The 24,902-nt window shown below is 39.5% G+C and overlaps 1 protein-coding gene across 5 annotated transcripts in view; it reads right to left on the reverse strand.

Annotated features, from left to right (window-relative positions):
* Positions 1–5,251: 5,251 nt before the first annotated feature.
* LOC121960452 (rho GTPase-activating protein 21-like) overlaps positions 5,252–24,902 on the reverse strand; it is a 97,620-nt gene continuing 77,969 nt past the window's right edge. For 2 of the 5 annotated variants that reach the window (XM_042510142.1, XM_042510144.1), the window contains 17 exons: positions 19,799–19,945; positions 19,611–19,710; positions 19,472–19,508; positions 18,740–18,859; positions 18,086–18,385; positions 16,563–16,627; positions 16,294–16,442; positions 15,295–15,440; positions 15,045–15,203; positions 14,639–14,717; positions 14,163–14,236; positions 13,918–14,007; positions 13,710–13,835; positions 13,578–13,619; positions 12,697–12,802; positions 9,069–9,100; positions 5,252–7,598 (listed from right to left, as the gene is read on the reverse strand). In XM_042510142.1, coding sequence (XP_042366076.1) covers positions 5,961–7,598; positions 9,069–9,100; positions 12,697–12,802; positions 13,578–13,619; positions 13,710–13,835; positions 13,918–14,007; positions 14,163–14,236; positions 14,639–14,717; positions 15,045–15,203; positions 15,295–15,440; positions 16,294–16,442; positions 16,563–16,627; positions 18,086–18,385; positions 18,740–18,859; positions 19,472–19,508; positions 19,611–19,710; positions 19,799–19,945 — 3,410 coding nt within the window. In that variant the 3' untranslated portion in view covers positions 5,252–5,960. The remainder of the gene's footprint in view (positions 7,599–9,068; positions 9,101–12,696; positions 12,803–13,577; positions 13,620–13,709; positions 13,836–13,917; positions 14,008–14,162; positions 14,237–14,638; positions 14,718–15,044; positions 15,204–15,294; positions 15,441–16,293; positions 16,443–16,562; positions 16,628–18,085; positions 18,386–18,739; positions 18,860–19,471; positions 19,509–19,610; positions 19,711–19,798; positions 19,946–24,902) is intronic. The other 3 variants (XM_042510141.1, XM_042510140.1, XM_042510143.1) reach the window with 2 other exon arrangements.

The raw sequence follows: 24,902 nt of genomic DNA on the forward strand, positions 1-24,902 counted from the left end.
ATATATATATACACACACACACACACACACACTCACACATATATACATATATATAAACGTGTATCTTATTTGTATTTGTCTTTATACTGACTTACTCACTGCACTTACTGCATAATAAAAACTCAGAAACATAAATAGCACATCAAGCAGTTTGTATATGTCCTTCTTTTGTGGTGTCCTCTCAGATAGTCTCCCACCATGCTTTGCTGTGCTGCACAGGGACGATCCAGGCATGGAGAGAAAGGCACACTGACACGCAAATGAGGAAAATATTGTTTAGTAATGCCAGCAGAAGTAGTCTTACACTCACCACAGATTACAACTACAAAAAATATTGTGAGGTTATCATTTTCAAAAACTGCATTGGAACATTTTACCCAAACAAAGAGCACACCATTGGGAAGCCTTGTATATGGTTTAATAAAAAAAACAGGGAAAGAGTTGCAGAAGTCAGGCAGCTGACACTCAGGATGAGGGTGCTGTCTTAGCGCAGGGATTCTCCAGGCTCCACTGAATCCTTTGTAGCTCTTTTGTTGAAAGAGGGAGGGAGAAAACGACAGGAGAGAGGGTTAGACATGGCGTTATAGGCCTGAGTGGGAAACCACTTTGGGAGATGAGGCGTGTTTGTTCCTCAACTTCAGTTATTAAACTTTATTGGTTGTGTTAGGTTTTTTTTCCTCATAGTAAATGACACTAAAATCACACTACTGTTAATATAAGAGAGTAATTTTAATACAAAGTGTAAAAAACACTGCATGTGAATGCATAACTTAGTCAGATCTGCACTCCAGAGATGAGACTTCATGAGGCTGTGTAATACTGCCCTCTACTGGATTTATATGTTAATGAACAGCATTAAAAAATGCCATTTTCAAAAAACTGCTGAAAACCATTTTAAACCACATAAAATAGCGTACAGAGACACACCATCGCAAAGCATGTTGCAAAAGCAGCCCAAAACACCACTAAATAGCATGTCCAGAAAGCCACCAAAAATGCAAGGCTATAGTATGGCAAAAATGTCAAAAAATGCCATTTTCAAAAAAGTGCTGAAAACCACTTTCAAACCACAAAAAATAGTGTGCCGAGACACATCATTGCAAAAGATTTTGCAAAAACAACCAAAAACAACATTAAATAGCATGTCCACAATTCCACCAAAAATGCAAGGCTATAGTATGGCAAAAATGTCAAAAAATGCCATTTTCAAGGAACTGATGAAAACCATTTTAAACCACATAAAACAGCGTGCCGAGACACGCCATAGAATAGGATGTTACAAAAACAGCCAAAAACAACATTAAATAGCATGTCCACAATTCCACCAAACATGCAAGGCTATAGTATGGCAAAAATGTCAAAAAATGCCATTTTCAAAAAAGTGCTGAAAACCATGATAAACCGCTTAAAACAGCATGCTGAGACACGCCAAAGCAAAGGGTTTTGCAAAAACAGCTCAGAACACCATTAAATAGCATGTCCAAAAATCCACCAAAAAAAAGCAAGGCTATAGTATGGCAAAAATGTCAAAAAATGCCATTTTTTTAAAAAAGCTGAAAACCACTTTAAACCACATAAAATAGCGTGCTGAGACACGCTGTAGCAAAAGGTTTTGCAGAAAACAGCTCAAAACACCATTAAATAGCATGTCCAAAAATCCACCAAAAAAAAATGCAGGGCTATAGTATGGCAAAAATGTCAAAAGATGCCATTTTCAAAAAGCTGCTAAAAAACCATTTTAAACCACATAAAAATAGTGTGCTGAGGCACGCCAGAGCAAAGGTTTTTTGCAAAAAAACAGCCAAAAAACAACATTAAATAGCATGTCCAACTGTCCACCAAAAAAAATGCAAGGCTATAGTATGGCAAAAATGTCAAAAAATGCCATTTTCAAAAAACTGCTGCTGAAAACCATTTTAAACCACATAAAATAATGTACCGATACACACACCACAGCAAAGGATGTTGCAAAAAAAAACATAAACAACATTAAATAGCATTTTAAAAAATCAACCGAAATGCAAGGCTATAGTATGGCCAAAAATGTCAAAAAATGCAACTTTCAAAAAAACGCTGAAAACCACCTAAACCACATAAAAAATGCGTGCAGAGACACACCATAGCAAAGCATGTTGCAAAAACAGCCAAAAACACCATTAAATAGCATGTCCTAAAATCCACCAAAAATGCAAGGCTATAGTATGGCAAAAATGTCAAAAACTCCATTTTCAAAAAAACTGCTGAAAACCATTTTAAACCACATAAAATAATGTACCGATACACACCACAGCAAAGGATGTTGCAAAAACAGCCAAAAACACCATTAAATAGCATGTTCAAAAATCTACCAAAAATGCAAGGCTATAGTATGGCAAAAATGGCAAAAAATGCCATTTTCAAAAAACTGCTAAAAACCATTTTAAACCACATAAAATAGCGTGCAGAGACACACCATAGCAAAGGATGTTGCAAAAACAGCCAAAAACACAAAAAATAGCATGTCCAGAAATCCACCAAAAATGCAAGGCTATAGTATGGCAAAAATGTCAAAAAATGCTGTTTTCAAAAAAGTCCTGAAAACCACTTTAAACCACATAAAATGGTGTGCTGAGGCACACCAGAGCAAAGGATGTTGCAAAAACAGCCAAAAACACCATTAAATAGCATGTTCAAAAATCTACCAAAAACGCAAGGCTATAGTATGGCAAAAATGTCAAAAATCCATTTTCAAAAAACTGCTGAAAACCATTTTAAACCACATAAATAATGTACCGATACACACACAGCAAAGGATGTTGCAAAAACAGCCAAAAACACCATTAAATAGCATGTTCAAAAATCTACCAAAAATGCAAGGCTATAGTATGGCAAAAATGTCAAAAAAAATGCCATTTTCAAAAAAGTCCTGAAAACCACTTTAAGCCACATAAAATAGTGTGCTGAGGCAAGCCAGAGCAAAGGTTTTTGCAAAAACAGCTAAAAACACCATTAAATAGCATGTCCAGCAGTCCACCAAAAATGCAAGGCTATAGTATGGCAAAAATGTCAAAAAATGCTGTTTTCAAAAAAGTCCTGAAAACCACTTTAAACCACATAAAACAGCGTGCTGAGACACGCCATAGAAAAGGATGTTGCAAAAACAGTCAAAAAACACCATTAAATAGCATGTCCTAAAATCCACCAAAAATGCAAGGCTATAGTATGGCAAAAATGTCAAAAAAGGCCATTTCCAAAAAACTGCTGAAAACCATTTTAAACCAAATCAAATAGCGTGCAGAGACACACCATAGCAAAGGATGTTGCAAAAATAGCCAACAAAATATAAAATAGCATGTCCAAAATTTCACAGAAATTCATCATTTTCAATAAACTGCTAAAAACCATTAATTATTGCATGTACAGGCATGTTATACTTTACAATATTGAAAAAAAACGCCCCAAAACCCACAAAAATAGCATGTTGAAAAAAATGACCAAAAAAGCAGTAGTAGTACGAAGGATCGTTAGTACTGGTCAGTGGTGGATGTGAGTGGCTTGTTTGGGAGGACATATTGACGCCGAGTTGGGCGAGATTCAGAATGTGGGTACCGTCTTTTGTGTGTCCACCTGATCCGATTTCCAAGCCCCAGTCGGCGAGCAGCTTATTAGAGGTGTGGTGGAGGAGTGGTTGAGGTGTTGTGCTGCTCATGTTGTGCTTATGACACATCCAAAAAACAGCTAAAAATGATTTAGTATAGTATTTAGAGGTATGTTATATACAATATTGAAAATAGCATCCAAAAACGGCCCAAAACCACAAAAAATCCCATCTTGAAAAAATGACCAAAGTAGTGATACTATAGTATAGCGAAAAATGTTAAAATATGACATGTCCAAAAAACAGCTGAAAATCACTCCGTATAGCAGGTAGAGGCTTGTTATAGTTTCCAATGTTGAAAAAAACATCCAAAATCATCCAAAAAAACCCATTAAATAGAATGTTGAAAAAATGACCAAAGATGCAATACTATAGTTTGCCGGAAAATGTCGATGGATCATGAATGTCAAGTGAATTGCACTTGACATTGGAGTATGAATGAAAATGGCAAAAATGCCCTACCTCATTGTTGTGGCCATATGCAGTCAACCCACCGGAGGGACAGCTCGCTGCGTCTACGCCAAATCGCTCGTCCTTGGAGATAGGATGGGGAGCTAGGAGCTTGGAGTAGAGCCGCTGCTCCTTGGCATCGAAAGATCCAGCTGAGGTGTTTCTGGCATCTGATCATGATGCCTCCAGGGCGCCTCCCGCCAACCCGGCCCCGGGTAAGTGGAAAAGATTGTGTGGATTGGATGGATGTTGAAAAAAAACTTGAAAAAGAAATAGTATAGGATTTTAAAGGAGGCCATAGTATAGAATTTTCAAAAAACTGTCGAAAAATACACATTATAGTACATTAAAAAAAAATCACAGTACAGTATGTTAAAAAAAGGCATGTTGTAATATGTTGAAAATTTTGAAAAGACTGTCATAGTGTAGTATGTTGAAAAAACTAATCCTATTAGTCATCATCATCATAAGTCACTGTTAAAAAAAAGTCACAGCATGACAAGGTGTACTAGTCAATATTCCTCTGGTACTCTGTAGCAATGTCACAGTGTGGTCTTTCCAGTAAGGCTCGAATACAAACAAGCATAAAATGACAGAATTTGACGTTAATTAGGAATAAAATGTCTTATTCTTTCCAAATGTTTGTCTAAATGTATGAGACAAAACACATGCGAATCTAATAAAGATTATTTATTTCCAGTGTTTGTTGAGGGCGGGCATTGCACCCATGTTTACATGAACACAGGTGAGATGTTCACTCTTTAGAAAGCATTGTCTCATGCAGTTAAAAAGATTACTCTTTTTTTCTCCCAGGTTTTAAGCGCCCATGCATTTTACTGCAATCAAAAAATACAGAGGTGGGAAAAATGAAGTAAAACTAAGGTGAACTAGACAATGATATATTTGAATGCTCTGATGTTGACGTGAGTTTAACTAAAAAAAAGGAAAGACCCCACAACAACAACAACAACAACAACAAATCTCTGGAATGCCTGTGAGATTTTTTTCTCCTAAAAATATTTCAACTGATGGTAAAAACAGTTTTAAAAAAAGGAAAAAAAGAGGCACTTTTTCTTTTTGAGATAAAAACAATGTGTAAAAACTTACTTTTTGGACTATAACTGGACAACGTTTTGGAAATAAACTACTGTACCAAGCATTACATACTATAGTATCAGCATTTCATTACTGTTTTTTTCAGTCTTTATTTGATAGAACTATAATAATCTTCCAGTCCACCAAGCTAATATCTGGCTGTTGTAACTTGTGCTGTGAAAAAAAAAAAACTTCCCACAGCACGCAGCTCAGAAAGCAGCCCTCGGTTACATCCACATACTTCAAGTACAGGCAAAATAAAAACATACATATTGTTTTGAAAATGACAATATTGTCACAAGCAACTAGTGTTAGTCCAAAGAGAGTAATACATTCTTCATACCGCTTATAATAGGAAGAACTGAACCATGATTCCTTTAAAAAGAAAGCTTCCTCCTGTGTTCAGTAATAGTCAAGTTAACCCTGTTGCTTATCATTAGTGCTGTAAAACAATCCAGAGTCCATTTCTGTCCCACCGACACAACATAAAGTCACATTCTTGCATTTGCAGGGTTCAATCTTGCAGGAGGAAGTTTAGTCCGTGTCTGTCCCAGTTTGGACAACAAGTCAGTGGAATTAACACATTAACATCTCTTCAGCATTATTCCAGTAACAATCACGTAAGCCTATACACAGTATGTACAGTAGATACATAAAGTATACTTTGTAGAAAAAATATTGTGCAGTAACCTTAGCTAAAATACCCACATTCGTACATCTGCGCACTCATTCAGTCTTTTTTGAATCCTCACAAACACATCAGAAAGTTTCGCCGTTGTCACAGATACTGGTAGAATCGTGAGCGGACAACTTGTGCTCCAGACAGTTTGTGTGGGTGAGCGTCCGCCCCGAGACTTGCTTTGTTTTTACTTTGCAGCCCGCTACCGTTGACATGCTCCCCCGCTAACGGCTGTGCCACCGGGGACACAGAGGGAGGAGCCTGAGCTTCCGCATGATCGTCCTCGGGAACGGCTTTGGGTGCGACCTCACCGCTCGAATCGGAGCCTCTACACCGCTCTCTAGCGATCCAGTCCCGTATGGAAAAGTCCTGAGAAGAACATCTGGGCTTGAGGCGGTCCAGAGCTGACAGCTCGGCCGCCTGGTCCACGCCGCCCTGCTCCCTCCAATCGTTAATGACCGCCAGCTCTGCGAAGTCCCTCTGCCCGCCCATGGTGTGTCTCCGCCGGATGTTCTTCTTCTTCCCACGAGCGTCTGTACCGCGGCTCTTCTGGGTGAACATGTCATCAGCAGATGAGCGTAATCTGAATTTGAGCCGCTCGGTGATCTTAAGGTGCCAGGCCGGTTCGGGACGTTCGGACTCGCTGCGTGAGGACGAGCTGAGGCTGCTCGTGGACCGCCCCTTTTTCATCACCTCTAGGACTCGAGAGAGCCGCGTGGAAGACTCTGCCCTCCCCTCGCTACGCTCCCCACTCCCAGCTACAGCCTCCACTGATGATTCACTGTCTGTTTTCTGTCTTAGAGACCACCTTCTAGAGAGGGTGTCGCACTCAATCATGCGGTGTGACGGGAAAAGACGCCGTGCTTCCATTTTCGGCGTGGTGCCGCCCTCAGCTGCTCCACCGCCTCTTGGTTCCGTCTTTTCCAGACTCTGCTCTGGGCAGGGTGTAGACTGGCTGTTGCCACCACCTGGGGCAAAAACCGGGAAGTCGCTTTCACTGTCCGTCTCCATGGGTCGTCCCTCGCTAATTAGCTCACTGCGCTCATCATCTGCCTCCTCCCCACCCTGCAGCTCCGGACTGAGCGCGCTGGACTCCGCTCCGGTCAAGAACGTGATGGAAGAAGTTGTGGAGTAGTCGGAAGTGATGGAGCTCACCTCCGCACCGGCGGATGCCCCCGGACCTGCTGCCAAACCGACACATGCTCCTGCAGGGACGTCAGAGGACGCTCCGCTCCACTTTTTCGGTCTTGACCTTGGCACAGACGCTCCAGAGCTCATAGTCCCGAGGTCAGAGGTGTTTTCATCGAGCTGGGATGGAGGATCCGACAAGGAGGACTTTGCCTGTGGGGCAGTTTGGTAGCCGGAGATATTTGGGGACGGGGAGGGGGAAGGTGAGGGGTGTCGGGGTGGAGTTTTCTCCTTCAGGAATAAGGAGTTTCGATGCTCTCTCTTGGCTTTAGGTGTGAGCTCCACAGCTCTCCCGTTCTCTTTCCGCTCCTCTACTCGCACTGGCTGCTTTGCATTGGGTTTGGCATTGGGGCTGGGGCGAGTCTCTCTCTGCACCTCGGTCTTCTGGGCAGGGATCTCCTTCTTGGGGAACACAGCGTCCAGATCATCGTCTGAGCTGCTAGGCTGCGGCTTCTCCTTTGACTTCTTTCTTTTGCGACTGGCTGCAGCAAAGATGGAGGAGACCAGGAGCTCTCGGCTGCACTGGTCCTTCCCTGAGCCCCAGGAACCCTGCAGAGAGGAGGAGACAAGGAGAAGAATACCAAAATGACTATTTCTGATGGGAAACTCAAGGAGGGAGCATGTCAAAGAGAGCGCAATCCTTCATCCCTTAACTTAAACCCGTACTCCACCTGCTCCCGTGAAGCGCCACAAACCAGAGAAGTGGACAGAGAGAGGAACATTAACAAAGCGTCAACAACAGGGAGCACAGTTTTGTTTTCATGCCAGCCGTAAAGCAGAAGCAGGAGAAGCAGCAGCACAGCATGAACTGAAGCATCCCTGCAGTCTGAGCTCTGGCATGACTGGCTTAAAGCTGAAGAAAGCAGCCACATTACAGCAGTGCAGTGATGGAAGGGACCTGCCTCTGCTAATGACAAAATCTCTCTTATTCTTTTCAAGCTCACAACGAGCAACTGCAGAGTCCCGAGCTTCTCAATCACAAGTTTGATGTGTCATGAAGCAGAAAAAGAAGCTCTGATTCACTGGATGTACGGTCAGTTCTGACTGGCCCGAACTTAAAGGGTATGTTCGCCCAAATTACAAAAAACATTTTCTCCTTAGCCCTCATTTTATCTATAAATGCAGATAGTTTTAATTTTTCTGTATATGTTTTGAGATTTCTGAAATCCATTTCTACTTCCACCTTGATACTTTGGATTTGAATAAAGATTTGAAATTTGAAAAATAAATAGTATGTTGAAAAATGTCATAGTATAGTGTGTTAGAAAAAAAAATGTTAAAAAATTACAACATAATATGTCAAAAAATGTCTGAGTATAGCATGTCAAAAAAAGTCAAAAAAGTCATACTCTAATTTGACAAAGAAAACTGTTTATAAAGTCATACTACAGTATTTTGAAAAAGTCAGAGTAGATACAATATAGATTGTTAAAAAGGATAGTACAGTGTGTCAAAAAACAGTCAAAAAGGTTAAAAAAGCAACTGTATAGTTTGTTAAAAGAAAAAAAAGTCATAGTATAGTATGTAGAAAAAATGCTGAAAAAGTTATAACATGGTTGTTAAAAAAATATAGTATAGTATGTATATACAAATGTAAAAAAAGACAATTGTATAGTCTGTGAAAAAACAGATAAACAGGTCACGGTATAACATGTAGAATTATGTCATTGTATAGAATGTCGAAAAAAGTCATAGTATAATATGCTGAAAAAAAATAAATGTCAATAAAAATCATATTTTAGGAATATAAAAAGAGGAGAAAAATGCCATTGAAAAAAATGGGGAAAAACTCAGTGTAGCATGCTGAAAAAACTAAATAAAATAGTCATAGTATAGTATTCCAAAAAAGTGACATAAGTGAGGATTTTTTTGTGATTTGGGTCTTTAAATGCAAGTTTCCACATATTTATTTGATGTTGATCTGGACTGGGGGTGGAGGCGATCTTTTCTATTCATCACATACCTCCTGTCATCCTACATTACCTGGCCTGAGGGGGTTAACACTGGGGGCACACTCACCTTTGATTTAGCTGAGTCACTAGTCGGTGAATCTGTGGGTAAAGAGAGAGAGCGACACATTAGATGATTTTACAACACAGACGAACACTTGTATGAAGTGCAACATGGGGAAATGAATCGGGGAGAAAAAAGGAGAAAAGAACAATGTTGATGAGAAGAATCAGGTGGAGTGAAAACACAGAACAGACGAGACACGTGAGCACATACAAGAGCAACAGGCCATGCTCCACAGGGACAGATGAGCTCTACGTTACACTCAGGTCCACATCTACATGGCATGTGACGTTCTTCCCCAGCACACCTGAACCAAGACCAAGTCTACGTCAGGTAAAGGTAATCCTAATCTTTCCTCCAGTTTCTTAGTGATACTGAGTGCAACTTCAGCAACAAACACAACGAGTACATGTAACAGCAGCTTGACAGCGAGGCAGATGATGTGTCATGCAACACGATGATGGTGAGAAACATCCATTCAGGAATGCAGACGTGAACCCGACTGATGAAAAAACACCCCAAACATCAAATAGATAAAACTGGGTATTGTTATTTTTTTAGTGCTATTGCTGACACCCAAGTAACATTTTTTTCTTTGCCTTACTTTAAAAGTTTCCCCTAAATAACGTATTTTCTTGTAGTAAAAGAAACCAAAGTTCTCAAATGTTAAATGTGGTCTAAACCAGTGATTCCCAACTTTTTCATCAAAGAGAAATATCAACTTCCAAACTGTCAACAGTGCTGTTCTGTGGAAACCATGCCCATCTCCAAATTCTTACACAGTGTGACGGTGAATTTTTTAAAATCTCCCGACACGTTTCTAAAAGGTTTATTTTGGTTAAGACATAGGGTAGCTTGCTAATCACTAACTCTTCAGGTTTAATTTTTAAATAATTCAGAATTTTTATGGTATTTGACAAACTGATTAAATGACTAATTAATAAACTTTTCTTTCTCAGACTTTTATATTTAAATATTTCAGGTGACATGAAGAGGTAAAATTCTCTGTATTTTCTAAGAAAAAAGGCAAATATGAGAGAAGAGTTTAGAAGTAAACACAATGTTATGTACATGAAAGTACTTATTTCCTTGTTATTTTGTCATAACCTCTTCAATTCATTTGTGACTCTGAATTTGGGAACCACTGGTAAAAACTCAAGCAGCCTTATGAGAACTTTGCCTAAAGAAAAAAGTCTAAAATTGACAAAGGTCAAGAGCTATCTGATGAACAGCATAACATGTGTCCCGACATTTGGTGCCGGCTTCCAGTACTTGCTACAGACACATTGTGGTTAAAAACAAAAAATTACTGCAGCAGTCACAGACAGACTGACGATGCTTTTTAGCTGAACTGACAAAACAGCGCGAGGTGACGTGAGTTAACATGACAGCAGTGAGACGGTGATGACAGAGACGGCTATGGAAGAAACCAAAATAATGACAGAGAAGTGACAGGGGGGTCACAGAGGGGCTAGCTATATGAGAAGAGGGGACACTACATGAGAGAGAGAGTGTCAGCGAGGAAAACCTATAATCAGTCCTCACCTGCTCTGTAATCACATCTACTCAGATCATACCTCTAGCTAAAAAATTTGCTTTTGTTTGTTTGTGTGACATAGCCGAGCCCCCCTATACACCCCTTACAATACAGATGATGGCACAATATGCAAGTGCACACTGACTGGTGACGTAGAAACCATACCATGCTATCTCTCCTGTTGGCAAGCTTGCGAGACAGTGAGGAGAGACAGCGGAGAGCCTTTCAGACAGTAGCACCGGCCTGTGTTAGGTATACTCTGATAGAAAACCCGGACACTGCACAGTACCGTGTAGCCGCTTCGCTTCCCCTTTTTTTCGTCACGGTTTCTTTCTTTAACGCTTTGTTTTTCTCTCTTTGGCATTTCTTAAAACAACTGCGGGTTCCTGCAGACTAGGCAGCTACACTGCGGGCAACAATCCTCCTTCTTCCTACAGTTCCAGCTGTCCATCACGGACATTATAGAGTCCATCAGTGTCATCATGGTGTGATAGACGCCTCCCACTTGGCCTGTGTCAAGATCAGTATGTGTGAATGCTGGGAAAGCCTTTAGGACACCCGACAGAGCCTCACTAGAGACAGAGGAATCAGAGGTCGCCTTTCACTGTAAAAACATCTATTTCTGACGTGGGAAAGAACATGCCTTATTAGTGCAACAGTAGGCGGGACAAAAGGAGAGAGGAAACACAGCCCGGGTGTGGGGTTTCATTAAAACGAGGTATTAAAGGGCAGAGGGGGGATTAAAAACAGAAAAGGACATCTAAGTATGTCAAGGGTGAGTTCTGTGTTTTTCAACATTAGCCCTGTTTTCAGTGTTTTTGTGTCTAAGTAACTAATGGGAACAACAATTTTTGAAATCAGTCCTGTAATGAGCACCAGCAATGAAGCGAGAAAACAGACTGCAGTGTGCAGTTGTGCTTCAAATTGCATCCACTAAAAGTGTTTTTGTCACTGACAGGCTCAGTTTATTTTTTAGACTCTTTTTTATTTAACCAGAAACTGCCTCAAAGTCACACTGGCAAACACAACAGACTCAATTTAACCCTTTAAAACCTGGAGCAACATCATTTTTCTTGTGCTGCTTTCAGACACCTTTAACAAGTATTTAAGATTAGAAAAATGAGAAAATTGTTAATAAGGCCATGAGCAACTTGGTTAGAAATGTCCTACAGTCAGCAAGAAATTAGATTTAGATGATTATTTTTTAAAAGCTAGGGAAAAATGTCAATGAAAAAAAAATATGAGAACTGTAATTAAATACTTAAAATTATTCTACAAATATATTAGTTATTAGCAGTTTTTAGTTTTAATTTCAAAGTCAACAGAAACAACATGGAAGTCACACAAGCCATCCGAACTCTGGTTTAGTTTAAATAAACCCATAATTCATCCAGTTAGATGTGAAAATATGCTAGCTCTATACGTGCTAAAATTAGTTTATTTAAACGGAGTCTGGTTGGTTTGGTGATGGTGATTTCAGGGCTGCTTCTGGTTAAACAAAAATGATCCTACTCTTTAACAAAGAGGTATATCAGGAATCCTTTCCATAATGTTGTCAGACAATTGAAATAAAATTGAAATAAAAATCTGAGCTCGTCGGTGAAAAAACAATAGTCAAATTAATACTGGTCACATTAAAGCCAGTTTTGGGGCTGCTTGCTGCAGCAGACCAGTTCAAAATAATTGTTGTCTCCATTGGTCACTTTGAAACAAAAATATAGAAAAATAGAGTCCAGGTTGAAAAATACCAAACTTACCCTTAAAGGGACGAATAAATACCGAGGAGAAAGGATTCATCTCTTAAAGCAAATGAACAAGCGAGACAATTCATTGCATCCTTTAAACTAGATGCAAATAAATTGCCCACTAAAACCCACACAGGCATTTTGACTCATGGTTAGCCATAGACATTTTCATCTAGTGGCAACAGCCAAAGAAGCAAAAAGGGGAAGCTTGGCCTCGGGAAGAAGCAACATTATCATCAACATTAGTCACTAGATTTCACACCGGTCCCTCTTTGACCACAGCGCTCAGCAGAGTAAGGGTAGAGAAAGGTTAACCCACCAAAGAGTTGGTCAGCCAGAGGCAGCATGTTACCTGATACTTCACCCTGCGACGTGCCCGTACGGCCGATGTTGGTGAGCAGATGGTCGATGTTGGGGACGGGCTGAGACTCCACCGCACTCTCCTCTTGGGACACAGTCTGAAAGGAGCAAATGTTGCAGAGTTAGGAGCAGATTAATGAGAATCTCAAAAAGAAATTTAGAACTCTAAAAGTTAAAACACAGAAAAAAAGCAGCTTTACTAATCCTCTGCAAAAGGGGAACTGTGAACAGCCGGAGTCCAAGAGTTAAGATAAATAAGCAAGTGAGAAAGTAAACCTTTTTTTAATATAGCGCCTCTTGAAACCTAGGTTATAAAGTTCTGTACAAAAAGAAACAATACAACAAAACATCACAATCGAAGAAAAAAAAAGCCACAAAGAAAAGCAATAAGCGGTATCAAAACTCAAAATAGAGTACATGAGTAACACATAGAAACACTTAGAAAACAGGTCTTCAGCTGTGACTTAACGTAACGCTATTTATCCTGACGGAAATCGTTATGCAGCAGCTGCAATAAAAGGTGGGAAAATATAACAGTCCAAAATAACAACAATAAGGTGCAAATCAAAAAATAAACAATAACAAATCAGCTTAAAGAGAGGGTCAGTTCACTGTACGTTTCGATATTGCTGACGAGCATTAAAAAGACCAACAACCCACATCTACTATAACTTTTCTTGCATTATCTACTATTTTTATTTTTTCTTGACCTATGTCTAAAGAATTTGTATATGTACTTTCTGAATTTGCAAAATCACTTGCCTAAAATTCCACCTGTGGAGACAAATGAAGTATTGTGAACTGAAGTCAACCCTACAGGAAAGGACAGAGGCAGAAAGAAAATATCTTAATGGCAGTGATGCCTGTACCCACCACTGGATCTTCGTTTCCATCTTCAGTGAAAAACCAGTCGTACTAGAGGAAAGAGGACATTAAGTTTTTCACTTTTGCATCTGAAAATTTTGGTTTAATATCTTTAATAGCAGATGGAGGTCTGATGCTCACGTTTTGAATGAGGGCCTCCACTATCCTGTACTGGTCCGGCATGTGTGTCACCATGTGGGTCATGTTGTCCTCGGTGGTGCGCACCAGAGTGGGACCGAACACGATGGCCAGGTTCCTTGGTTCCATCTTCAAAAACGAGAGACAGTTTAAATTTCTTATTTCTGTGATCAAAACTAAAGTCTAATTAAGAAACTAGTATTTTGCAAACCTTGTTCTTCTCTGAGTTTTCAGCCACAGTTTTGAGATGAGCTGAGAGGAACTTCAGAGTCTCGTAATGATGATCTGGCAACTCGTGAAGCTTGACGGAGATAGAAAACATTCAGTGGAGACAACACCAATACAAAACTGAATTTCCTTTTTTAAAAACATTTTGGTTGTACAGTATTTTAAAAGGACTTCATAAGCCCATGGTGTGAAAAAAGATGAACCCAAATGCTTCAGAAAGCGACTCACCAGCCTCTTAAGCACTTTGAGTCTCTCCACTGGATCCTCTGTTCTGTTAGCGTCTATAAAATCCGCGTACCTATCTGCAGGCAGAAATGAAAATCAGGCAGTGAAATACAGTCAACATTTCCCTCAGATTCAGATTCCAACAACTTTCTTAATCCCTTCAAGAGCAAATTTGTTTGAGAAGCTTTCTGCGTACACTTTTAGCAACCTGTAGGCAAATAAAAAGATAATTAAGAATAAAATAAAAATATGCCAAGAATAAAATAAAAATATGCCAAGGAGTTCAGTGGATCTATAAATAGAATAAAGTTAGGTTTTCCTATCAATGAAATAAATAAAAACAATGAAACCAATAAAAAACACTTACAGAGAATTTAAAAGCTTAATTGTAGAGGGATATAGAAAAATAATAAACTAAGTTGTAGTTTTCACTGTTGGCCACTAGAAGGCACACACAACCTTTGAAAGTAGCAACTTACCATTGGTGAACAACGGCTCTGGAAGTTTACGAAAGAACGACTTGAGTAAACTGCTGATCACATTGAGGTCCCTCCATTTCTGTAAAATGGAGAATAGGGTATGAAACGTATGCAAAATATGTTTTTTTTTAACATGCAGCATGATTGAAGGCTAAAAAAAAACGTGTCCCATCCACTATCAGGGTGCTTCACATCTGACCGCTAATAATTATGAAATATAAAATTCTGCTGTTTGGCCTTTGCTGCATGCAAATTATTGGCAAGTGGCACACATTTAGATAAAACTGTACCTTTAAAAATATCTCAGACTTGGATCCACTCTAACACATTAAGGACAGCACAGTGAAACATGAGACTCCAAGGTGAGTTTAATTAAAGCAGCATCGATCGATAAAGTGCCACTCACATCATCCTGGATATCGATATCGTTCATGCCCTTGTTATTGAGCTCCTCCTGCATGTTGGAGATGGCGGCGTTGTTTCCCGGGACTCTGTAGATGCCTGTGTACTCCAACCCCCTCTCCTCCACCAGCTTACAGCAGACCTCCACGATCAGAGGCACAAACTACAGCACAGAAAAATTTAGCTCATACCACGAGGAAAAATTTATGTTCAAATTAAAACAGATGAACTTGACAAATAAAATCTGTGCAGACCTTGTTTGTTTGTGCAGGAGGACAGTCGTCAAGCCTCACTCCGAACGTGACTCCAGGAGCCGGCTTCTTCTCGAAGGGTTTCCTCATCAGCCCCGGGATGCCCTTCCTCCATGTCCCTTTATCCTTGGGAGGGCTGGTGTCATCTGCTAGCACAGAGCAACAAATACGTCAATGAACGTGACATATCTAACTTTTTTTTTTAATTTTTAAGAAAGAAAGGGGAAAAGAATGATAGCTGTTTTTGGTCAATGACATGCTTTTCTTTTGCATTCATCAATTCTCACCTGAGGATATCGTTGAAATGATGATGATGATAATAATAATAATAACTAGTAATAAAACAAATGAAAATAATTCAGAATTTTAGATATTTTTTTTTTTAATTAAAAATTTCATGTAAATTAGGTTAAATGACCATAGGTTTTGGGTGATAGTTTATGATTTAAAATTTATAGTCAGTCAGTCTAGACTGGATCAGCTTTGAGCCAATAGATGTAATTTTGTGCTCCCATTAAAAAAATGGAATGGAAAAAATAGAAACAGTATCCCGACTTAACGTCTCTGATAATCCATCAACAAATGTTTCTCTGATTTTAACTACAGTAAAAAAAAATTCAACATTTCTTAAAAAAAACAATAAAACAAGAGAGTTATAATATAATGTAAATGAGGTTTATTCGTCATAAATTTCACGTGCAAAAATTGAGGAAATGATTTGGAAAGACATTGGCTCAGAAGGTGTAATACAGAATGTATAATAATTTATATGTTATGCTTCATAAACAATCAAAGCAGACTGGTTCATTTTTTAACCAAAAGGACACAAGTCATAGGGTGGATGGGAAGACACAACAAAGATAAAATATAATAATAACAAAATAAGACAATATCATAAAATAAATTGAATTAAAAAAGATACTAAATTAAATATTTTAAAATATTTTTTCCCTTCCACAAAAAAAAAAAAAAAAAATTAAATAGGGATTTTTTTTTCCCTACCTTTGTGCATGTTCTTCCTCTCTTGCTCAGGTTTGGGGGTGAGTGGACTTGTTGCTTTGGTCTCTCCTTTCCCTCCCAGCAGCGTCTGCCTGATGCTCAGCGACTGGCGTGAAGGTTTGGGCGACGGCTCTGTCTTGCTGCCTGTCGGACTGGTAACATAAATCACAAAATGAGTTCTCCAATCAGAGCTAAGTTTTCCAGCACTGTGTCAAAATCACCTGAAGTGTGAGGACCTCCCCTCCCCCCTTCACCCTCCCCTCCGCCCTTACCTCATCAAGGTGTTGTACTCCTTGATCTTCCTGCTGATGAGGTCATGGCTGGTGAAGGCCGCGTTCTAAAAAAAGACAGAAAAAGGAAGGAAGGAAATAAGAGCAGAGCAGAGGACATAATAGGTGATGGTTAAGGCATCAGGTGCAACGTTTCCCCTCACTCCTGCACCCACCCGACCCCTGAGAGGCCATAACAGATCTTTATATAACCTGCTGCTCTCAGGTGACACAGGTCAGTCTACTGGAATGTCATTGTATGGGCAGTGTGGTTAGGGCGTAAAAAGAGGGGAAAGGCTGGCTTAAATTTATAATGGGGGTGACGCACCTATTTTAAGACAGAGTAAAGTATGGAGCAGGAATTATATAATATATATCATTATATGCAGAACAATGTTACATTTGTGATAGGTTTTATTGTAAATGTCAATAAGAAATGCTAAGAATTGTTTAGAAATGATATTAGATATTTTATTAGATATTTTAATTATTGATGATTCTGCTAATTAATGCTGGGGTCTAGAAAATGTCAGAAAACAGTAGGAAAATGCTGATCAAAATTCAACAAAAGCCAAGTTGAATTATTCAAATGTTTTGTTTTGTTCAACCAACACTCCCAAACCACAAAGATATGCAAGGGTGCGACACTTCATGTAGGCAGGGTGGAGCGGGATTTTTTTTACCCGCTACAGACTCAGTCTTTGTAGCGTGCAGTTGCTGCCAGCTTCATTGTGAACATACTGAATTTTTGCCAAGCGATGATACAGTTGGTTGTGCAGGATTTGGAAGCACAGGCTACATTAACTGGTACTGAAGTAATTAACTTGATCGTTTTCGGAACAAGATGAGTTGATTTTACTGTGATTGTTATTGATTTCTGTTCATGAGAAATGCATGAGTTTCAGGTCTAACTGTTGGATATCAGCAGACGATCACATAACAAATTTAGCAACGTCATTAGTGGTACCAGGACCATTCTGTGATAGCCACAAACACAAAGAGGAAATGGTCTAACATAAAAGCAGGCCATGACTTAAATAAGAGGAGGCCAAGAGGATGTGACCGTCATTGTAGGGTGACAGGTCATGTATACAGTAGGTGATGTCACAATGTCAGGTGTGTTATAACAGAGGATGTTCACCTGGACAGCGCCCTGCACAGAGACCCTGAGGCAGATGTCCTTTTGAGAACGACTGAACTGTAAATGCCAGAAAAATCATAAAATCCGGAGAATGAAGATGCTGCTCAACTACTCAGTAAATTGTTACCTCTAAACAATTCAGTAAACAAATTTATTCCTGTTGATTTCAGCATATTTAAGTTATATTATTAATCACATTAATTCTGTTTAAGGTATAGCAATTATTTTGCCCCCGCCAACACTAATACATTAAATGTACTTACTCGTAGGTGCCACTTCAAAATTAATCTGTTTGTAAAATTTGTTCTTGCATGATATGATGCATGGTCTATTATTTGCATAACAGGTGATGACTGCGTCAACAGTTTGGATGCATGATTCTCACCTCCTCATCCAGGTTGCTGCTCTCCTGTATGACTCTAATCCAGGCCAGCATGTCCTCTCGGTCCTCAGCCTGGAACAAGTACTCGCAGTCCGATGTGGTCAGCCGCAGCACGTTCTTACGCTTTGTGTCGCTGTACGAGATGTCGATGAGACACGCTTTAATGCTGATAGGCAGGGGCTCGTCGACTGCTTGGCAGTTTGCGTGAGCCTGCCCTTCCTTTTTGTCTTTATACAGGCAGAGGTAGTGGCCTCTCAGCACGGCGTACATCTGTTTCCACGGGCGCATACCTCCTCCGACGCGCTGCGGAAATAGGTCATGAGAAGGAGACAGGTTTTAAGAAGCAAAATGGAGGGAATTAAACCGTAAGCTTTTGGTAAACGTTCCTATTGTTGGCATCGTAACACATAATCACTGCCTGGAGGGCAATGTGGGACCTCATACAAAGAGGTCAAAGGCTGCTGCGAGTTCAAACTGGTCCAACAGGTGAAACACACAGAACAGCATGATGAAGTCAGACAAAGATGTACCTGGGAAACAAGGGCAGCTTCTGTCTACAAACCAAGTTGTTCAGTAGGTCACGCAATGCTTGACGATGCGTTTTCTGTGTCAGTGTGTGAGTTATATGATGTCTTTGTATGTAGAGAAAGTACACACCTTGCTCTTGTCTGTGTTGAGCTGCTTGAAATGTAGCAAACCCTCCTTGGTGGCGTCGCAGAAGACGTCGGATGAAGAACCCCTCCTAGAACCCGAATCTTCTGATGACCTGTCCAACCCCTGAGACGGACAATAAATGGCATGTGTTTTTGGGAGGTAAGCTTCAGGTGCTAAAACTGTGATTCAGACACAGGGTGAATACAGGTATTCCAACACAGACAGTATGTGAAAAACAAAGTGTGCAAACATGTTGGTGCAACACTGGCAGAAACCCCCTAATACTAGTATGAGCCTGAAAATGAAAATAAAATGAATGAAAATGAGCATATTATGTCTCCTTTGAAAAATCTGAAAATATGGGGAGAAAAAAATTATAATAATGTTTTATTTTGGTTTTGTTTTTTAAATCTAGTATAGTTCAGTGATCATCAGTTTAACACTGGCCAATTCTTATGTTCATCAGTCGAATTTTCAGGGAAAAATAAAAGCTGACATAAATACAGAAAGGGCTTTGAATGCCTGCCGTTTCCTTTAAAGCACTCCCTATTTTCCATAATATAGTCACACTTCAATGGGAGAAGTTTTATCACCTGGGTGTGAACTAATGAGCTGACAAAACCTCAAGCAGGAAATGCAGATAAACACGTCATGTGGCAGGTGAGCGCAGTCGGCACTGAACAAACTCATGCTTGATAATAAAAAATAAAAATAAAAATTGCGGACAGAACTCACCTTCCGAAGTCCTTTCAGACCAGGTATTAAGGACCTCCTGAATGGAAGAGAAGAGGTCATTTTTAAAGGGATTTGAACAAAGTTTTTCCCATTAAAATGTATATATGGGGTACTGTTTGCTTGTAAAGACATAACTTACCCTCTGCTTTCCTCCCGGTAGTTATCCAGGCCTTCATCGTACGACTTGGATCGCTCTGTTTTAGTAGAATCTGACTCAATAATTGTGAGACGGAGAGAATCTATTAAGAGAGGGTTAAGATAATTATTTGTAACTGCTCATAACCTGTACTGGCAAGTTTGGTAATTGCTGCTTTAATGTGGACATACCTTGATCATGTGACAGCTGGCGTCGAATGAGAGGGGACGGAGAGGTGGGGCTGGGTGGGATGGTGGTGATGATGGGCGTTGTAGATATAACAGCAGAGGCAGGAATGTGTGTGCTGTCCTGGTCAGTACTGGGACTAGATGGTTCATCTGAGGACAGAAACAGAGGGATTTAGTTGGTGGGCAAGAAAACACTGACAAATTCACAAAGAATGGATTGCGGCTGCTGATGGCGTCATGAATTTTGCATCACTTGCAACCACCATCTGCCCCGTCTCAAGGACCGATTCATAAAGACACTTCGCTAACAATACTGCAGTGCTAACACACCCATAAAGTTTTGCAGCTGAGTGTATTTTGCTCTTTTTTTGTGCCTGATTACAATTATCCAAGTGGCAAAGTATAAATGTTGCCTTCGAGCCAAGAACAAAGTAAGCACAATAATGGACGAGATAGAAAGAAACCGAAATTTTTGGACCACAAGATCCTGACCTTTGAGGTGCAGAGGTATTCCTCAACACTGCAGGATGTCTGGGTACAAATGCGTCAAGTTACCACCAACTCTCTGAGGACGGGAATAATTTCATTGTAACTGTTGTTGGCTTTTCAGCGCTATTATTGTGGACTGGACTGTTTTTGCAATGAGGCTGATTTGCATAAGAAGGGACAATTTTGTGCCAAATGTATGCATATTATTTAATCTAAATATGTGCAAACAGAACAGGAGCACCACAATGAGATTGGCTTGGCGACGCAGTTAGGGTTGCATTTTCCTCTTGTGTATGCTTGAGAATTACACGGCTTCTTTTTGTCTTATTTATGCAGGTTAAGCTGCAAAAGCCATGCAGTCCTTTTGAGAATTCGCCTCTGTTCATTTTAAGTTGAAACTGTTAGCTAATAGGGGTGTACATCACTGGTGTCATCATGATACGATATTATATCGTTACTTTGGACAACGATGCAGTATTTGCCAATATTACAAAGTCTACCATGATTTGATTTGGGGGCCTGTGATCAATATGAGCTGATATTATATGCTCATTTAACACTCGGTTATAGGACAAGCTGCCACCCCTTTCTTTGCTTTTGGCTAGAAAAAAACCCAAAACAACACATACATAATTGGAAATAATTAAAACCGGTTCATTCTATTTGAAAATGCTTTCTTGAAAAAATGTTTGTTTTTTTAAATTCAAACCATGATCTTTTTCCCTAAAACTTCAGGTCTGTCTGACTTGAAGACAAATTCTCCCAAAATCCCCAAAAGATGGATTTACAACAAGATCTTTTCACTAAAGTATAAAACTCAATAATAACTATCAGTGGGTGGTTAACTGAGTGGTTAGTCATTCAGTGTGCGGTGTGCATACAGTCTAATGCATATTCTGTTATCTTTCCCCATCAGCTCCAAGGACTAAGTTGGCTTATTTCTATATTACATCACAATAAACCCCAAACATCCCCCACTGTACCCCATTCAAACTTTCAAACTCCATCTGGATAAAAAGGGATGAATTGTCAAATAATTACATTCAACAGCCAGATCCAGTAACACTGACATAATTCTGAGTCGCAAAACCAAAAACACAAATGCAAAAGTGTTAAACAGTGTGTTTAGCTGTTTGAGGTTGACTTGCATTTGTTAAGCTACTTGGCCAACTAACTACAAATGCAATCAAAAGGAGCAACCGAGATTACTTCCAAAGCCACTGACACATGATTAGCTTGCTTACTACATTTTTTGGTTTGTGGCGTAACATCCAGCAACACTGTGTCATATTTTAAAACTGTGTGGAAACATGCAACTAAACTCCTATACAACTTACTCATAAATTCAGTTGCGGTCTGCAATCGGAAACGTCATACTGTAAATTAAATCATCCAAAAACAAAGTCTAATTCATCTCTGCTATCTCAGCTTGAATAAACATTTCAGCAGATAGCAATAAAACGCCGTGATAAGGGCGCTTGGGGCTGAAAGCAAAGTGATGCAGACAGAGACGCAGTCAGCCAGTAGAGAGGCGCTTCTGTTCTGATAAGCATGTACACACCTTCCCATTTAAATACACACATGCTGGGTAGTCAGCTAACATTACATCATTACAGACACGGCTGTGTCATAATGTCTGATATGTAATATCAGCAGGATGGCAAGCCCTAAAAGCAAATGAAGAGACGCGTACAATGAATCATATCTGCCACTTTGGTGATGCAGGCAGGCAGGTGAAACCTAAAATAACACTACCAGCATTAACACTCTTTTAGAATGAAGTAGAGCTTGTCACATTTATGAAAGTCCCACACTGCCTCCATTTAAAAAATACTGTTACAAGTCAAAAAGAACAAGGGTAAAAACAATGTATATGATTAAACATCTATTGCACAACTTAATATGAAACATCTGATCTGCTTGTTAGTTGTGTGCAGATTACTGCAGTTAAATCTCATTTCCCTAAAACCACAAACACATCTCCCATTACACAGCAAACCTCATTTCTACACGGCCGGCATTTAATTTAATCACTTGTTTGTATACCTTCAATCCTGTTTCTGGGAAAACGGCTGCAGTCAGTGATGTCTGACACGTACGGTCACAATATATCTTTCAGGGGATGAAAGCTGCCAGATACAAATCTTCCCACAAATAGTTACACGTTTTGGGAAAAAAGGCTTACTCACTCTTTGGCTGAGAGGCAGATGGAAATGTGGAATTCCTTACATGCAGAACTTGAACTGGATCCTTACCGGGATCATTTTAAACTCAAACTGAAATGTTTTGCAAAGAGGGATCAGTGTAGTCAAGAATGATCTGGTGCTTCTTCTTTTATTGTGCTTTATTTTATTACAGTTTCTGTCTTGTATTGCTCTGGCGAGTTTGTATTTTTTGCCGAGTCTCGTGTATTTTTTATTGAGTTTTATGTATTTTAAAGGCTCATCTCAGGACAAGCACTGCAAATAAGCCTAGGCTATAAATGCTGTGGTGTGTGGCATTGGTTTGTCCTACTTTACAAACATTAAATAAAATATCCAAAACCACTCTCATACTTTTTTCTGTCAAATAGGAATCTACAGTCAAGAGACCTTTGCTTAGTTAAGCATAAAGACTGGCAACACGGAAAAGCAGCCAGCCTGGTTCAGTCCAAAGGGAACAAAATCTGAATTATGCCGGATTAAGGATCATAATGATTGAACAGTGATCGATTAATCAGTCGTTAAGAACATGTGAAACTCAACCAATCAATGAAGATCTGATTCTGAAATATAAACAGTGTGAAGTCTCCAATTACACTTTAGCTATGAGCAGAATGATGTATTTTGAAAGCATGTTTCCATCACTAGTATTAGAAAATAAAGGGTACAATATGACTATTTTCTGACAAGGCTTCCATAATGGGATCGGGAAGAAGAGCGTGGTGGCCATATTAGAAATTAAAATAGGCAAAGCAAAGCATTATTGAATTATTCAGTGTCAGAGAATATGAAATATGCTGCTGTGAGCATGGACTGAGGAAAAGTTTTTCCATGAGAGACATGATCTGGAGTCTTGGCAAAAAATTAATTTCCTACCAAAGCATCCTATTCCACTACAGTCTGCACAGATAAAAAAACTTAAACCATGATCAATGTGAAATAAACGTGAAAAAAAAAGCTTTAATATCTTCACGTCAGAGCACATCACTGGTGTTAAACACACTGGGACGTTCTGAAATCATGATGATCTCATCTGGATCTAAATATAGAGTACTAAAAAGTGACAGTTCAGGAGTGTTTGTGTAAACAAAGGAGACAGTGCTGGAAGAGAGCATGATTAACCCCTGCAGGTTACTGGGGCACGAAGACACACAAGAGCTGCTGTCATTGGCTGCTGATGAGTCAACAATGATGACACAACTGAGGATGCAAGGTCAAGTTCAAGCTTACTTGGTTATGTCAGCCGGTCAGTTGGCAGAGATGTGAAAAGACACAGAAGAGGCAACACTAAACTTTTTGTTTACTGAACAACATAACATGTAAATATGGAGCTCGGTTTCTCTGTGATGCATTTGCTCTGAACAAAATAATTCAAAAAAGCAAAGATTTTTGCACATCGTTTGGAACTGTGCTATAAAATCTAACTGAAGCTGCAGGAATGCTCTTATTTCTCTGTTATGTCACAGTCCATTAGGACCACGTTCTTGGGTTTCTCTTGCTGTACAACACCGGGGGGAAATATGAGACAATTCAGGGTGTGGGTGGGAGGTGTATTGAGTTAGAGAGCAGCTCTGTGTGTGTGTGTGTGTGTGTGTGTGTGTGTGTGTGTGTGTGTGTGTGTGCTACTCTACTCAGATGCCAAAGGGTGAATACGTCATGGTTGCCTGCAGTACAGGGTCACTCTGTCACTCTGTCACATAATCACACACCTGACTCGATGTCACCCCGAGTTCAAAACGCCACAAGGAATCAATGTATTTTAGCATTTAAATATCTATGTAACATGTTGTGCTGTGACTTAGTTTTTTAATTTTTATTTTATTTAATCCAACTCTATTCCATCAAGGAACAAAACTCCCCGGGTATTTCCTGTGAGACATAAGACCAGCAGTATAATACCGGTGACATTTGGACACAATAGATGTCCTTGTAGTATGATAAGTAGGGCCAAAATCGAAAGGCTAAAAATTGATTTTCAACACAAAGTTAGCTCTGGGGTTGTTTTGATTTTTTTGTAATTTGGTTCCCATGGAGAAAGGAGCACTTATTGTAGATTTCACAGGGTTCCTACAGTTTAACACATGGAAATTTAAGACATTTTAGGATGTTACATATCAAAACCTGACAATGAAAAAAAACTTAAATAGAAATAAATTATTTACAGGTAAGGACAATTCTGCTCAATTTTTATCATTAAAACTAACAAACAAAAGAATAGATGTTACCAATTATATAAATATATGAATCAGAAATTGATAAAATCCTACTTTGCATGTCTTAGCATTTTTTAAGATTTGAAAAAATGATTTAAGGGATTTGAGCCCTTATTTTCAGAATTTAAAACCTTTTGAGACTTTTAAAGGATCAGCAGGAATGCTGTGTACATCACCACTAATGGTGCTGTGAAGTGTTTTTAG

This window comes from Plectropomus leopardus, chromosome 21, assembly GCF_008729295.1.
Source record: "Plectropomus leopardus isolate mb chromosome 21, YSFRI_Pleo_2.0, whole genome shotgun sequence".
In the NCBI taxonomy this organism is placed as follows: domain Eukaryota; kingdom Metazoa; phylum Chordata; class Actinopteri; order Perciformes; family Serranidae; genus Plectropomus; species Plectropomus leopardus.